At 47.3% G+C, this 13,689-nt stretch overlaps 1 protein-coding gene across 3 annotated transcripts in view; it reads left to right on the plus strand.

The window, feature by feature from the left end:
- Positions 1-1,477: 1,477 nt before the first annotated feature.
- The window catches only part of DGLUCY (D-glutamate cyclase), a 61,365-nt gene continuing 49,153 nt past the window's right edge, over positions 1,478-13,689 (plus strand). Inside the window, exons 1-2 of one of the 3 annotated variants that reach the window (XM_081047361.1) lie at positions 1,498-1,689; positions 3,314-3,403. In XM_081047361.1, the coding sequence (XP_080903487.1) occupies positions 3,362-3,403 (42 nt within the window). In that variant the 5' untranslated portion in view covers positions 1,498-1,689; positions 3,314-3,361. Of the gene's footprint in view, positions 1,690-3,313; positions 3,404-13,689 lie in introns of all 3 variants that reach the window. The other 2 variants (XM_081047362.1, XM_081047363.1) reach the window with 2 other exon arrangements.

A 13,689-nucleotide genomic window follows, 5' to 3' on the forward strand; every position in this document is an offset into this window, starting at 1 on the left:
ATCCCTGTCTTGCCTCCATTCTTCGCGTCTCCTGTCTCCCCCTTTTTTTTTTTTTTCATCCTCAACAGGTTTCTTCCCCTCGTCCCACGTTGCATTGTCCTGCCGGTCGGGACATTTGTGTGTGTGTTTGTGTGTGTCCGTGTGTGTACCACATGTTGTTGGTCCATTCATCTGTTGATGGACACTTAGGTTGTTTCTATCTTTTGGCTCTTGTCTAATAAAGGTCAATATAACAGATATGGCTCCTCTGTGACCTAGGACTACTTTAACTACCTTTTACTTTATTTCAGTCTTTGGAAATAGGACATCAAACAGAATGCAGGGTCTGTAGGCAAGCTGGGGCTGGAGGGAGTGAAGGATGGGTTGCTGCAGTCGCTATGGACCTTTGCAGAACTATGGCTGAGGGTCCAGCTGGTCAGAGACAGCACCCTGCGTGTGTGAGATTGCACGACGTAACGTTTCTGATTCTGTGATAAAAGAGAGCATGCATTCATTCATTCATCCATTCAATTAATTAAATCCATCCATTTTATCTTTTACTCACTCAGTCATTCCAATATTATTGAACACTGGTGGTAAACAAAACCGACCCTGCCCACTCTGAGCTTGCAGCAACTAGAGGCAGAGAGAAATAAGTCTACACAGAGAATGCCAAGGGGTAAGGGCTTTGGGAAGAGATGCATGGAGTGCTATGGGAACCCTTGGGCCACCTCACCTGAACTTGGGAGCCGGAAAAAAAAGGAAGTTATAACTGTGCTAAGTCATAGGGGAGGGAAGAAGTTAGCCAGAGGGAGATAGAGGGCAGGAAGAGTGAACCAGCCCCACGAAGGGGCATGCAAGGGCTGGAGCTGAAAGAGAGGACCTGTAGTGGGGTCAGGTGTGTGACTTATGGTTTGAGGTGGGGATGCCAAGATTCAGGAGAGGTAGGGAAGGTAGAGCCACAGAGAGCATTCGGTGAGTGACCTTGTGGGGGTGTTTGGGCTTAATCCAGAGGGCAAAAGGGAAGTCCTGAAGGCTTTGAAGCCAGAGAGAGACAGATCAGAAGAAAGCAGATCCTGGTTTTAACTTGAAAGAGGCATCCAGTTGAAAATTGTAAGCGCCAACATCTATTGGCACGTCCTGAGGGGTAGGCGCTGCACTAGTGCGTATTATCTCAGTTAATCCTCACGACAATTAACCGAGATGAGTGAAGGAGAAACTGAAGCCTAGAGCAAACCTTGGTGTGCAGGCTGCATTTCCAGATCAATTACATCAGGACTTCTGGGGCTGCAACGCTGGCATCAGAATTTTTCAAAGTTCCTAGAGTAGTGTCAGCTAAGCCCTTGCATTACTCGTCCCTGTGTGTCCCTGTTTCCAGGGAAGGCAGGCTGACTCCTGCAGGGAGGACAGGACACAAGCTCGCAGAGCCCACGCAGCCGCCAGAGTCTCTGCGGCTTTAAGATCTGGGGCTGGCTGCCTGCCAAGGAGGCCACCCGCCATTGCACAGGCCACGTGAGCACAGGCTGCAGAGTGAGGCTGCGACAGTCTGCACTGGGGCCTGGCCTGGGCCTGCAGAACAAGCCAGGTGGCACAGGGGAGCTGAAGAAAGAGGAGCTTTATGCCTTTCTGAGGGGAGCACACATTCTGCCAGGCAGTGGAAACAAAGAGAAGAACTGTTTGTAGCCCTAATCCAGACGTCCCAAGCAAACAGTAAGTCAGGAGGGCACGGAACACACCACAGACCTGCCCTCCCAGCTCCCACCAGGTGATACCCACACACTCCACGTGCCTGAGGAGCCAAAGTTCTGCAGAGAGACAGCTCAGGAGCTGGTGGGACACAGCCAGTTAGTAGGGCAGAAGATTCCCTGAAATTCTCCAAGGGGGTTGGGGGAGCTCTGTGCCTCTCTGCAAAGTTGGAGCTCAGCCCTGACAGGTAGCGCGTGATGACTGACCATGCCTCAGGTGGAGGCAGTGCTTCTCTTCTCGGTCCTCACGCCTGTGTGGGCCTTGTGGTCCATGCCATTGCCCTGAGAAGCCCCAAGGTCATGTGAAAGCAAAGAAAACAAAACTGAAACCTATCAAAGGGTATCTGTCAGCCTTTGGGCCAGAAGCTTGCCAGGGATGATGTGATGAGGCTGATGGCCAAAAAGGGGGGTGGCAGTGGGGGTAAAAGGACTCCAGGCAGTGGAAGACACAGGGATAGCCAACTGGTCCGAGTTTCCTGGGCACCCAAACAATGCAAGCAGGACCTTTGAGGAAAGGGGAGGTGAGGCAGCACCAGGTCATCGCCTCCACCTTGGCTGGAGGTCGAGCTCTGTAAATCCCCTTCAAGGCTTTCACCAGACCAAGGATCTGCTTGTCTCCGTCTCCACTGCGGGGCCAGGGCCAGGATGATGCAGGTGACTTCCAGTCCTGTGCTTCTTTCTTGCTTGTGCACCACCAATCACGTGACTTTTGGGTGTGTCCTCTCTAGCCTTATCGTTGTCTCCCTGCCCCCTCCTCATTACAGACAATGGGGCGCGCTAACCGTAATCACCTTACTTCATGAGAATGCGTGCAAAAAGTATGTGTTGGGGGCGGGTAGCAGGTTGAGATTATGTAGGCAGGAAGAAGAACATTGGCATTAATTGGCACACAAAGGAGGGGGCTATTTTGTGTCTTCAAGATAACGGGGTACAAGCAACAAGGAAAGGGAGGAGAAGTCAGAGGGTAGAAAGCAAAGAGAAACCTGGCTTCACCCGAGGGGTGGAGTTAAGATGAGGAAGAAGGAAGAGCAAGGTGGCCTGGGGTGAGGCAGGGCAGGGCAGGGTGGGGTGAGGCAGGGCAGGGCAGGGTGGGGTGAGCTGAGAGAAACCTCCACTGTGGCTTGTACCTAATCATGATGAAGCATCAGAAAGACTCAGATGTGACTTCCGGCTGCAGGGCTAGATTCCAGGAGACCCGCTGGTGGCCCTTGACATGTTTGATTTCTAAATTTGAAATTTGAGCATTCTTGGAAAATGGGGAAATTCCACATGTGACAGAAAGGTCTGGCAACACCAGACTCACATCGCAACAGGGCAGAGATATCTGGAGCTCCCGTTCACCAAAGTTCCCACTCACTGTCGGCACTTTGTGTACCCCATCGCACTCCCCAACGTCTGTACCTGCCTGGTTCCCACAGGCATTGCAGATTGCTGCTACTCCTCCCTTGATAATAATGCTTCTCTTCTCTTGAGAGAGAGAGAGAGAGAGAGAGAGAGAGAGAGAACACCTGTGTGTGCACATATGTGCACACCAGAAACACAGCTATGCTCTCTCTCAACTAATTTCAATTAACCTCTCCCTTTTTCAGTTGAGGATGACAGATACACAAAACCAAACGTACTCCTCTCCTTAACAGATGTCGGCAGCCTTTCCAGGCAATCATCCAAATTGCTCGACGGTATTTGCATGTTTTAAAAATTTAGTGCATTTTGTTGTTTTGGCTGTAAGGATTTCCCACCCTTCCTTAAGGCAATATTGCATTTAGACCACACTTTATAGCTTTCAAAAGATTTCTTAAGTATACATGAGTTCATTTTATCCTTCCAGCAGTTCTATGAGGTCTAGTGTGGGTACCCTTCCTGTGTTCTCTTGGAGAAAAGCACCTAGTAGAGAAACTAAATGACTTGCCTTGGTCCTGCAGTAATTTTGAAGAAAAGTCAATATTTGGGCACAACTCTCTTGAAAACTAAGTGGTGTCCTTTTGACTGCATGGGAGTATAAAAAGTTATGCTTTGTAAAATACAGCGACTAAGGGTATTAGCTCCTCCAGAATACTTGTCTGACTGGTGGTTAGGCCACTCAATAGCTATGAGTCTTTAGAAAAAGTATTGAATCTCCCTATGGCTCCTTTTCTGTAAAATGGGGATAACAGCCCTCATCTAGTGAGTGTTGTGTGGAATAAATGAGATAATGCATGTAAAGTGTCTAGAACAATGCCTGGCACACAGTAAGCTTTCTATAAATATCACTATCAGTACAAAATTTATGATTAGCTGTACCTTTGGGAAGCACTCTGTATTAGGTGGAATACAGGCTGAGTTGTAACAAAAAGACCCCAACATGCATTTGTTCAAAAAGGATAGAAGTACATTTCCCTATCACCTAATAGCTAAGAGGTAGGTGGTCAGTTCAGGACAGATAAATCAGTCTGCTCCACAGCGTCATTCAGGAACCCAGGTTCCTTCTATCATGTTGCTCCCCATCCCATATGCTGTCCTCTCCTGCACAGTCAAAGCTGGCTCAACATCACTCACACCTGCCTGGAGGAAGAGGAGAAAATGAGGTGAAAGGCAAACGGCCCCCTCTAAATGATCTGATTTAGAACTTGTCCTTTTCCTCGTATCCCATTGGCCAGAAGTTGGGCACACTTAGCTGCAGGTGAGTCTGGGAAATCTAGTCTCTAGCTGGGTCAACTAAATATTCCCAGCTAAAACTTAGGAGTTGTCTTATTGAAAGGAAGAAAGGGAGAATGGGAATTGGGAACAGTTCGTAGTCTCTGTGACATGTTGCTACAGACGTGTGCTTTGGACCTGCATTTGACATAAATGCCTTCTCAGTCTACCAGTTTCTCAGCCCACCTGTGCTCTACTTCCTGTCTACTGGATGCCTTGCATTTCTTCTTTATCAAAATCCAGGGATGGCTCTTGCCCCCATGTTTCAGATAAACACCTCTGGTGGCACTGGTCAGACTGACTATTTACTGGGTTGGGCAGCCTGTCCCCTTGCTGCCCAAACCTCCCAGCAGGAGTGGCATTGGCTCTATTTTTTATTTTATTTATTTTTTCTTCTGGATCTTGGATCTTTTGACAACTTCCTCATTATGTAATATAAACTCCATACACCCTTTCCTCTAGAGAGTCACTGTCTCTTGTGAGCTTGGGTCTAGGCGGCTGATGAAGAAAGGGTACCAGTGTTCCTTCCATTCCCTTGGAGTCCATCCTTGCATGTGTTGAGGTGGAAACCTCCTCCCCACCTCATCAGAGGTTATCTGTGAGTCCACAGGGCTGCGGTAAAGAAGCCAAGCCATTTGTTTGGTGGATGGATGAGCAGCCACGTGATCCTGAATCTGTGTGGTCTTAGAGTTCAGCTCCCATGATGTATACTTTCCTGAAATCACTCAGTTAAGTAACAGCCTGGCTCGATGAAAGAAAGTATAGATCAATGTTCCATTTCATTATTGCAATAATTGAGACCGGACAGGTCAAGGAAAGGAATACCAGTTGTGTCAGGGGAGCTTATTCCAGGACGAGAAAAGGTGCTTTGATGAGTATTGCCTAACAGAAGAAGGAAATCTGTTTTTGTTGAGGGCGTACTGTGTGCCAGGCATCTACTAGAAGCAGAAGTTAGAATACTAAATAACAAAAGACAGGCACCTAATGGTGTTTACAAACTAGCAGGGTACTTTACATTAATCATTTCATTCTTGCAAGTTCTACAAAGCATGTATTTTTCACATTTTATAGACAAAATATTATTTGGGGAAATTGGTAAGGATGATTTTGAACCCACATCTGTCTGATTCTAAAATTCCTGTTATCTTCATTTACCTCATCGGCCTCGGCTCACTTTCTTTGTTGAAGAGGGAACCTAGTCTATATATAGAAGTGATCTTGACCCCTCTGCTAAACACCTGAACCAATGACTACTGTTAACTCAGGGGACAACTTCATTTGACCACAGTGGTCAGTTGTCCTCTCTATCCTGAATCTCTTTCTAATCATTCTTGTCCACTTATCCTTCTCTGTTGAACCCACCCAGCTGAACTCCGCTTCTGGGGACATTTCTTCCTGGCGTGCTGACTGCTGCTGGAGGATTGGTCCACCATTCCTATCTGGGCCATTACAGTCCTGGGTCCCAAAGGCCGCCTGGAAACCTTTGCAGATGTCCCTGCCTCACTGCCATTGGCAGCTCCTCCTGACTGTCCCTCTTTTCTCAACCCTTTTTTAAAGCTGTTTCGTTGTGTCGCCTTGTCACTAATAGAGAATCCATCCTTTTCATTGATAACATTGAGTAAAACTGAGGCCTCGGGAAACTCTCTCAAGGTCCTCCTTGGAAACCATGCAGCATATCTCCTACTCTTCTTCTCCATTTGTCCCATGCCAGGGAGAGGTGTGCTCCAGCCACAGCTGACCTCCCCCTTGTGCTCAGATGCCCTCCTAAGTCTCCTGGGACCTTCCTCCCTTCACTGTTCTCTCTGGCTCACAGTTTCAGCTTCTTCTCTACCAACATGTTTCATCAGGATCTAAATTTGTACAATCTCTCCAGTCTGAAAAATACCCTGTTCTTGGTCCCATGTTTCTGTCTAACTTCTCTCTTCAGTTTTCCTTTTCTCTCTCCCTGCACAGCCAAGCTTCTTGAAAGAATGTCCATTGCCTGCCTGCCCATTCAGTCCTCCATGACCCATTGCAATCTGGTTTCGGTTCCCAGGATCAACTGCGCAGACAAAAGTCATTAAAGACAGCCACACTCCAGGTGCAGCTGGTGCTTCTGACTCCATCTTTCCTGAGTGTTGGTATTGTTGCACTGCCCCATCCCTCGAGCCTCTCCCCTGGCGGCTCTAGGTTCTAGGTTTCCACTCTATTTCGCTAGGCATTTTTTTCCATCTCCTTCGCAGAGACCTCCTTTTCTGCTCACGCCTTGTAAACACCCTTTTAAAATGTAAAAAGCATTCTTAACTCACAGGCTGTACAAAAATGTTTGCCAACCCCTGGCTTAGTCTATCTCCCAATATTTACATCTCAATGAAGTTTCGTTGCTTTCTAGAATATAGTGACACTTGTGTGATTTCCTAAAGTAAATAACCTATGAAAGCCAAGAGTCAGCTACACAGCCCACTGGTAATCCATGCTGCCACTCCTCTACCCACCAGATTGGCTGCAAATGCCCCCGCCACCCAGGCATTGTGATTCGGCTGGCTGCACAGTAAGACTCGGGCTCCCTCTTGCTGCCCTCTCCTGGCCGGCTGGTTGTTGAGGATCAGATGTGAGTCCTGGTGGGTTCATGTGGTTTCATGATACGTTCAGGTCTAGTTGCTGGTCTGTAGACTTGTCAGAAGTCGAGTAGTGGAAAGTGCTGTAGCAGGGATCTTAACACTGGTGGTGATGGCCAGGTTTAGTATTTCCTGCAGGGTCCTAAGACTTTTTGAGTACAGGTATTATGTAAAAAGAAGAGTTACCATGCACTGAACCAGGTGCCAAGCGTTGCTAAACAGGTATTATTTCATTGCTTCCTCATAACAACCACATGAACTCCGTCTTCCTTGACTGTTCACTTTTCCCTTGGTACCGGTGAGGAACTTGAGACCCACAGAAGTTAAACACCCTGACCCAGGTCCACAGGAAGTAGGTAGTGGAGTCGGAGCCTGGAGTTCCTCTGTGTTTATGGGACTCGAAAGCCCGTGTTTTTAACTGCGACCCAAGCTTCTCAGTCTTGTGTACAGAGCCTAATTCAGTGGGAATGGTGTGGAGCCAGAAGTCTGCACTGTTAGCAAGCACTCCAGGATTCTGAAGCTAGTGTCTTGGGGACGTACACTTGGAGAACGCTGCCTCCCATAAGTAGAAACTAAACTGCAGGATACAGCTATTCAACACCAGTAGCCGCATTCTGAGGTAGAACAAAATGCTGGGCCTAGCTGCCTTCTTTGAGTAAAAAGGAGATTAGAAGAGGTGACAAAATGTAAAGACATTTTATCTCTTGCTTTCCCTCAGCCTTCTCCCACCCCACCCAACCCCACCTAAGCCCAAGAAAAGTGCAGCTGAGTCAGATTTACCTAAAGAGGTGTAACATTCCCCTGTGCTGACAAAGAGTCCTGAGCAAGTATACACCAATTAGTTAAGCGACACCGCTCAAAATCTCAGGGAAGACTGGCTATTCTGAGGCTTCAGAATACTTCTGATCCTAATTGAAAATGTATACTGAGCCACCGGGCAAATCCCCTTTCCTTTTTTATTTTTTATAAATTTTATTGGGGAATATTGGGGAACAGTGTGCTTCTCCATGGCCCATCAGCTCCAAGTTGTTGTCCTTCCATCTAGTTGTGGAGGGCACAACTCAGCTCCAAGTCCAGTTGCTGTCTTCAATCTTTAGTTGCAGGCGGCGCAGCCCACCATCCCCCGTAGGAATCAAACTGACAACCCTGTTGTTCAGAGCTCGCTCTCTAACCAACTGAGCCACCGGGCCGCCCTCCCCTTTCCTTTCTTGTTAAGTCAGACCTGGTGCTCAGGCTGTCAGATCTGGACTTGTTTATGGCTTGCTAGGCAGAGACAAAAGGAAAACAGCTTAGTTATAATATAAACACAATGAATTTGTAGTGAAACAAAGCAGCCTGGGCTACAGCCATTCCTTGGCCCACTCTGGCTTTCCACCAGCAAATCTATGTTTGGCAAGGAATGGGATGGAAACTTCCCTGCACCTGGTGGCCAGTGTTTTCTTGAGCTTCTGGCTCCTGGGTAGGGTTGGCCGTCATCCACAAAGCAGGGGCCAGGGTACACATGCCTGTGAGGGCCAGCCACTGGTTAGTGCCCAGCAAAGAAGAAACATAGTGGGGGGAAAACAAAACTCTGCCCAGCATTGTGCTGGGGGGATTCACCAGGATGATTTAATCTCCCAACAACCCAGTGAGGTGTTGGGATTATGTCATCATTTGACAAATGAGAAAATGGAGGCACAAATACACAAATAACTTGTGTAAGACCACGCAGATAATCAGAAGTGGAGCCAGAAGTCAAACCCAGAGCCCTTGCCCTTTCTACGCAGCCATGCGCCACTGTAAGGGGCCATCACCCTCTGTGTTTATGCTTTGGAACAGCTCCTCCTTTTCCAGTTCAAACAGGTTCCGTTCACAGGCCTTGGCGAAAGGCCACTTGCCTTGGGGTCCAAAAATAACACAAATACAATGAACCACTTTAAAAAATGAGGTTACATATGTCGAGAGCGCTTAGCCCAGTGCCTGGTACCCAGCAGACCTCCGGGCATTGTCAGGCCCCTGGGTCAGGTTCCAGTAACCATTTGATAACAAATGTTTCTCAAGTAACTACAATGGATGGTCAAAATAGGAAGAAAAAAATAGCCTTGGACTCAAGAAAATGATAATCCAACTGGGAAATTGAAAGAATATAGTATTTAGAAAAAGAAATCAAAATTTATTAATAACCTGCATATCCTAGGGGTCCTCATTGCTATTTCTGATCTTACCAACACGAAATGTGTGGCTTTGGAAAAAATGACAACATATTTTTTGGCGCCTCAGTGTCTTCGTCAGAAAAATGGAGATACTACCGATCTGACAGGGTTTTAGTGTTAGAACTGCACACATGGTCATTCCTTACTAAACAGTGCACCGTGGCAGAGGGTAAAGGAAGAAATAGAATTAGGTGGATTTCCTTGAGACCTAACTTTGGAACTAAGCTCTGAATGTGGTGAGGGCCCTGGGATGGCAGAGAGGAAGTGGTGTTCCTGGTGCTTTTATCCTCATGTAACAGAAAATCCAACTCCAATTGGTTTGAACATAAATGGAGTTTATTGACTCATGGAACTAAGAAATTCACAAGTAGGGCAAGCTTGAGATGCATTCAATCTAGGTATTCATAATGCTGTCACAGCTCCAGCTACAGTTCTTGGCAGTGCTTTTAGTTGGTGTTCTGCATGTGTCAGTTTTGCCTACTGGCTGGCTTTGCTTACAATGGTCAAATGGCTGGAGCAGTCCAGGCCTCACAGCTATAGCCCTTGCAGACCTTCTGTCCCCCACCTCAGGAAGAGACCTGAGAGTCATTCTGATTGGACCAACCTAGGCCACGTGAACGAATCCCTGCACGCAAGGAATGGAATTATGTGATTGGCCTAACTGAGGTCACATGTTCCACTACCAGAACCTTGCAGTAGAGTCCAGGTCCTTGGAAGCACATGGATCCCCAAATGGAAATTGGGTGTTCATGGGGGGTGGAATTTGGCAGGGAGACAGCCACAATGCTTGCAACAGGGAAATTGCTTCTGTACAGTAAAAAAGGGAACGAGTAAGTTGTGTCTGAGAGTGAGCCCACAGTCTTGTTTGGCCGAGCAGAGCATTCCTGAGAGGGAATTGTGAGAAATGGCATTTGAGAGGGCAGTGGGGGCTATGGAGGGGGCCTGGAGTGAGCCTGGCAGTTTCACTGTAGCATTTACCAGCACCAGCAGCAAATTCAGGAAAAGGGCCTGTTTCCTTTTATTATAAAAGCTAATCCTTTAGTCATTAAATATTTACTTTGCCTTAAAACATTCAGTGTGGTGAATAGAGGAGAAGGAAGCCCACAATTACTGAGCACCCACCAGGCACTGACTCTGGGCCAGAGGCTTTTCCTGCATTTTCTCCTTTAATGCTCCCAATTTCCCTCTGAAACAAGAGGCGTCACCCTGTTTCACAGATGGAGAAAGAAAGGGAAGTTAAGTGACATGTCCAGAGTCACTCAGCTCATAAGCAGGAGAAGGGAGATTGGAGCCCCCAGGGCTGCTTGACTCGAAAGCCCACAAGCAGGTAACCAGGTTGCGATTTTTCCAGTTTGTGAGAATTCCGTTGTCTGGTGTGTGCCAGCAAGCGCCCCAGCTGATAACCCTTCTGCAGGAGCCCGTCCTCTGTGACGTTTGTTGTGGCTGAGGACTTGAGGTGTGTGGAGTCCGGGGGCAGAGGGACAGAGGGCAGGAAGTCAGGCCCAGGGAAGTCATCACTGCTTCCTCCAACCCACACCCTCCTCTCCAGGAGTGCTCTGCTCAGCACTTTCCATACATTGTGTCTTCCAAACACCACCAAGTTCCTTCGAGGCAGGTGCTATTATTCTCCCCTTTTTATAAATAGGCACCAAGGGACAAGCATGAAGGCTGAGGTTGCAGCATGTGGTTTGTCCCTGGGGGGCTGGGGTGTGTCCTTATCCCCATTTTACAGATGAGTCCATTTAACCTCCGAGAGGCTGCCCGCTGACCTCACATGGCTGGCAAGTGACTGAGTCGGGATTCAACCCCAAGTTCTGTCTGACTCCAGAGACTAGAAGGGTGATTTTTATCACTTAAGAAAAACCTTTAGGGGGGCTGTTTGGCCTGTGGACCCATCCCTAAAAGGAATGTCCCATGTGCTCCCAGGAAAGCTTGTGGTCCCATTGTTGTAATAAACACAGGTTCTTTTTTTGGGTCATCTGTGTGCATTGATGTAACTGTCTCCCTCCCCGACTCCCCACTTCTTCCCTCTTCCCCAAACTCCTTCTGGGGGGTTCTGAAAAAGCCCTGGGAGGAGCCACTTCCTGTGTGGGCTCCCTCCTGGAGCGGCAGGCCAAATCACCCCAAGACATGCTATGCAGATAGTAAGCCTTTTGTTTTTTAAGGCCACCTACACCAAAAACACGGAAACTAGGAGCGGAAAAGGTCCACGTGAGCCTTCAGAAGTACAACAGCTGTAGGAGAGGTGATGGCAGGGAAGTGGATTGCCCCCTTTTCTTTATGTTCTGTTTTTAGCCTGTGTTTTTCAGAGCAAGTAGGTGCCATGGTGATAGGTGCCATAGAAATAGATGGAGCATACCACCCAGCGAAGGGCTGCGAGCTGTTCCCATGGAAATGCACAAGTGCGAGGAGAGCTGGGGTTCTGCTGTGTTCTGGCTGCTGCACACCACAGGACCCCCAAAGAGCCGAGCCCCCCAACCAGGGGAAGAGGCACCACTGCAGGATGGCTGCTTGACTCTTCCAGCTTTCTCCCTCTGGCTGTCTGAGGCCCCTGATGGCATACCCATGGGGCCTTCTGCCCAAGTCCCTCCAGGGAACTTGCTTCAGGGGCTTTGCCCAATTTGCCCAGCACGGTGACCTTCTTGGCCAACAGCGGTTTCTCAACTAACTCCACCCAAGGTCCTGTCCCCTCCGTTGGGATCACCCTGTCCTCATCCTGCCTAGATGTGGAACTGTCACTGGTTTTATGCAACGGGTAATAAAGAGTGTATGGAGCAGGGACTGGATCCTCTGAGTCCTGAACATTTGGCGGTCAGGAATACTCATAAAACAAAATCTCAGAGGATCTCAACCAGAAAGCACAGCAGGGACGCCCATCATCACATCTGAGATTGTGGTTTTCAGTTTTTGCAGCCTCAGGCTGTACAAGCACAGGCCCAGCCTCAACGACTTCTGAAGGGCTGTACTGTCCTGAAAGACCCTTTGAAACAACTGCTTGAGCCATTGCATAGCATTTACAGAACCATCTTGGCATATGCATGCATGTAAGGGAAGCTGGTGGAGCCTACTGCCTTCTTATTTGGATTTAGACCAATTATTTGTCTTCTGACATGTTATCTACATATAGTATATATTTGCCCTTCAAACCTACTTCTATAATGGGGATACTTCTATAATGGGGCTACTTCTATAACCCCATTATAGTATATCTACTTCTATAATGGGGCTCTAATATACATGTTTGTTTTTGTGCATTTATGCTATCAGATGACATACTTCCTTCGGGGCAGGGCAAGTACATTTCTGGACTAACGTATGGTTCCGGGACCAATAATTCTAAGAACTGACCAACTGAGAGTTAATTTTACTCTCACTTAAAGAAATACACACGCATGTACCCCTAACAAAGGAATTTTTTAAAACGTTAATAATTATTACCACCATCAATACCACAATCAATAAATGGTTGCCTACAAAGTTACAGGTTATGAAAATCATAGAACTGGAAGGCACTGAAGAAATGTCTATCCCGGCATGTCTGGCATTTGACATAAAGAGACTAAGGCCCAAAGCGTCGAGGTGTTTTGCTGTTTAGTTCAGCGTGTCTTCTGTGTGTGCAGGCAGCGTGTCAGGTCAAGGCAAGCCCTTTCCCAGTGGTGGAAGTGCATGGAGCCTCCAGCTCCTCTAACCAGGGAGTGGTGCTCACAGTGACCTTGAAGTAGCCCCAGAGGTCATGCCGTTGGTTGAGCTGTGCAGTGGAAGTAGACATTCCAACAACTGCCTGGTTTATCCTCAGGATTCAGCCGTGGAGCCTGAGGGGGCTTGACATTTACTGTTGGTAGATCATACCCTTACCCTGTATCGGATAGTGTGTCATGTTTCGTGGTTACAGGCATGTGCTCGGTATGCAGGGCATTGCAGAACCTCTGAATTAAATAAGCAAACGTGTGTGCTCTAGATTTACAGGCCCAGCAAACTGTGAAACAAAACAGCGTTCCTTTCTATCCCATAGCAGTGTCATACCTTGGAGTTTTGCCACTTGGTTGAATTGCTTCATTTGACTAAGTAACAGAAAGCAGATTTGCTTTGAAGAACAAGGCTTTCAAATATTCTATAACTTTCTAAGAATGGACATTCGCAGGCACGTTTAGCAGAAAGAGTTTTTCCCAAGTTTCATAGAGTCATGAAGTTGATGTTTGGCCATGTGAAGTACGCACACAAAAACCTTCCTTTCCCAAGATGAGGTCGTTTTCATTAAGTTAGAGTAGGAACCCTGAGTTAGAGAGTGTTTGATATTTAATTCAAGACATGCATCGACCCTGGTGTCACTTTTTACACCAACATTTTGAAACTAAACATTTAATGTGAATATGCCTTAACAATCATAGTTTAATTTTTTTTAATTTAATGTTTTTTATTGTGGTAAAACATATATAACATAAAATTTACCATCCCGACCAGTTTTCAGCATACAGTGGCAGTGAGTACACCCACGTTGTGTAA

This window comes from Rhinolophus hipposideros (assembly GCF_964194185.1).
Source record: "Rhinolophus hipposideros genome assembly, chromosome: 5".
In the NCBI taxonomy this organism is placed as follows: Eukaryota; Metazoa; Chordata; class Mammalia; order Chiroptera; family Rhinolophidae; genus Rhinolophus; species Rhinolophus hipposideros.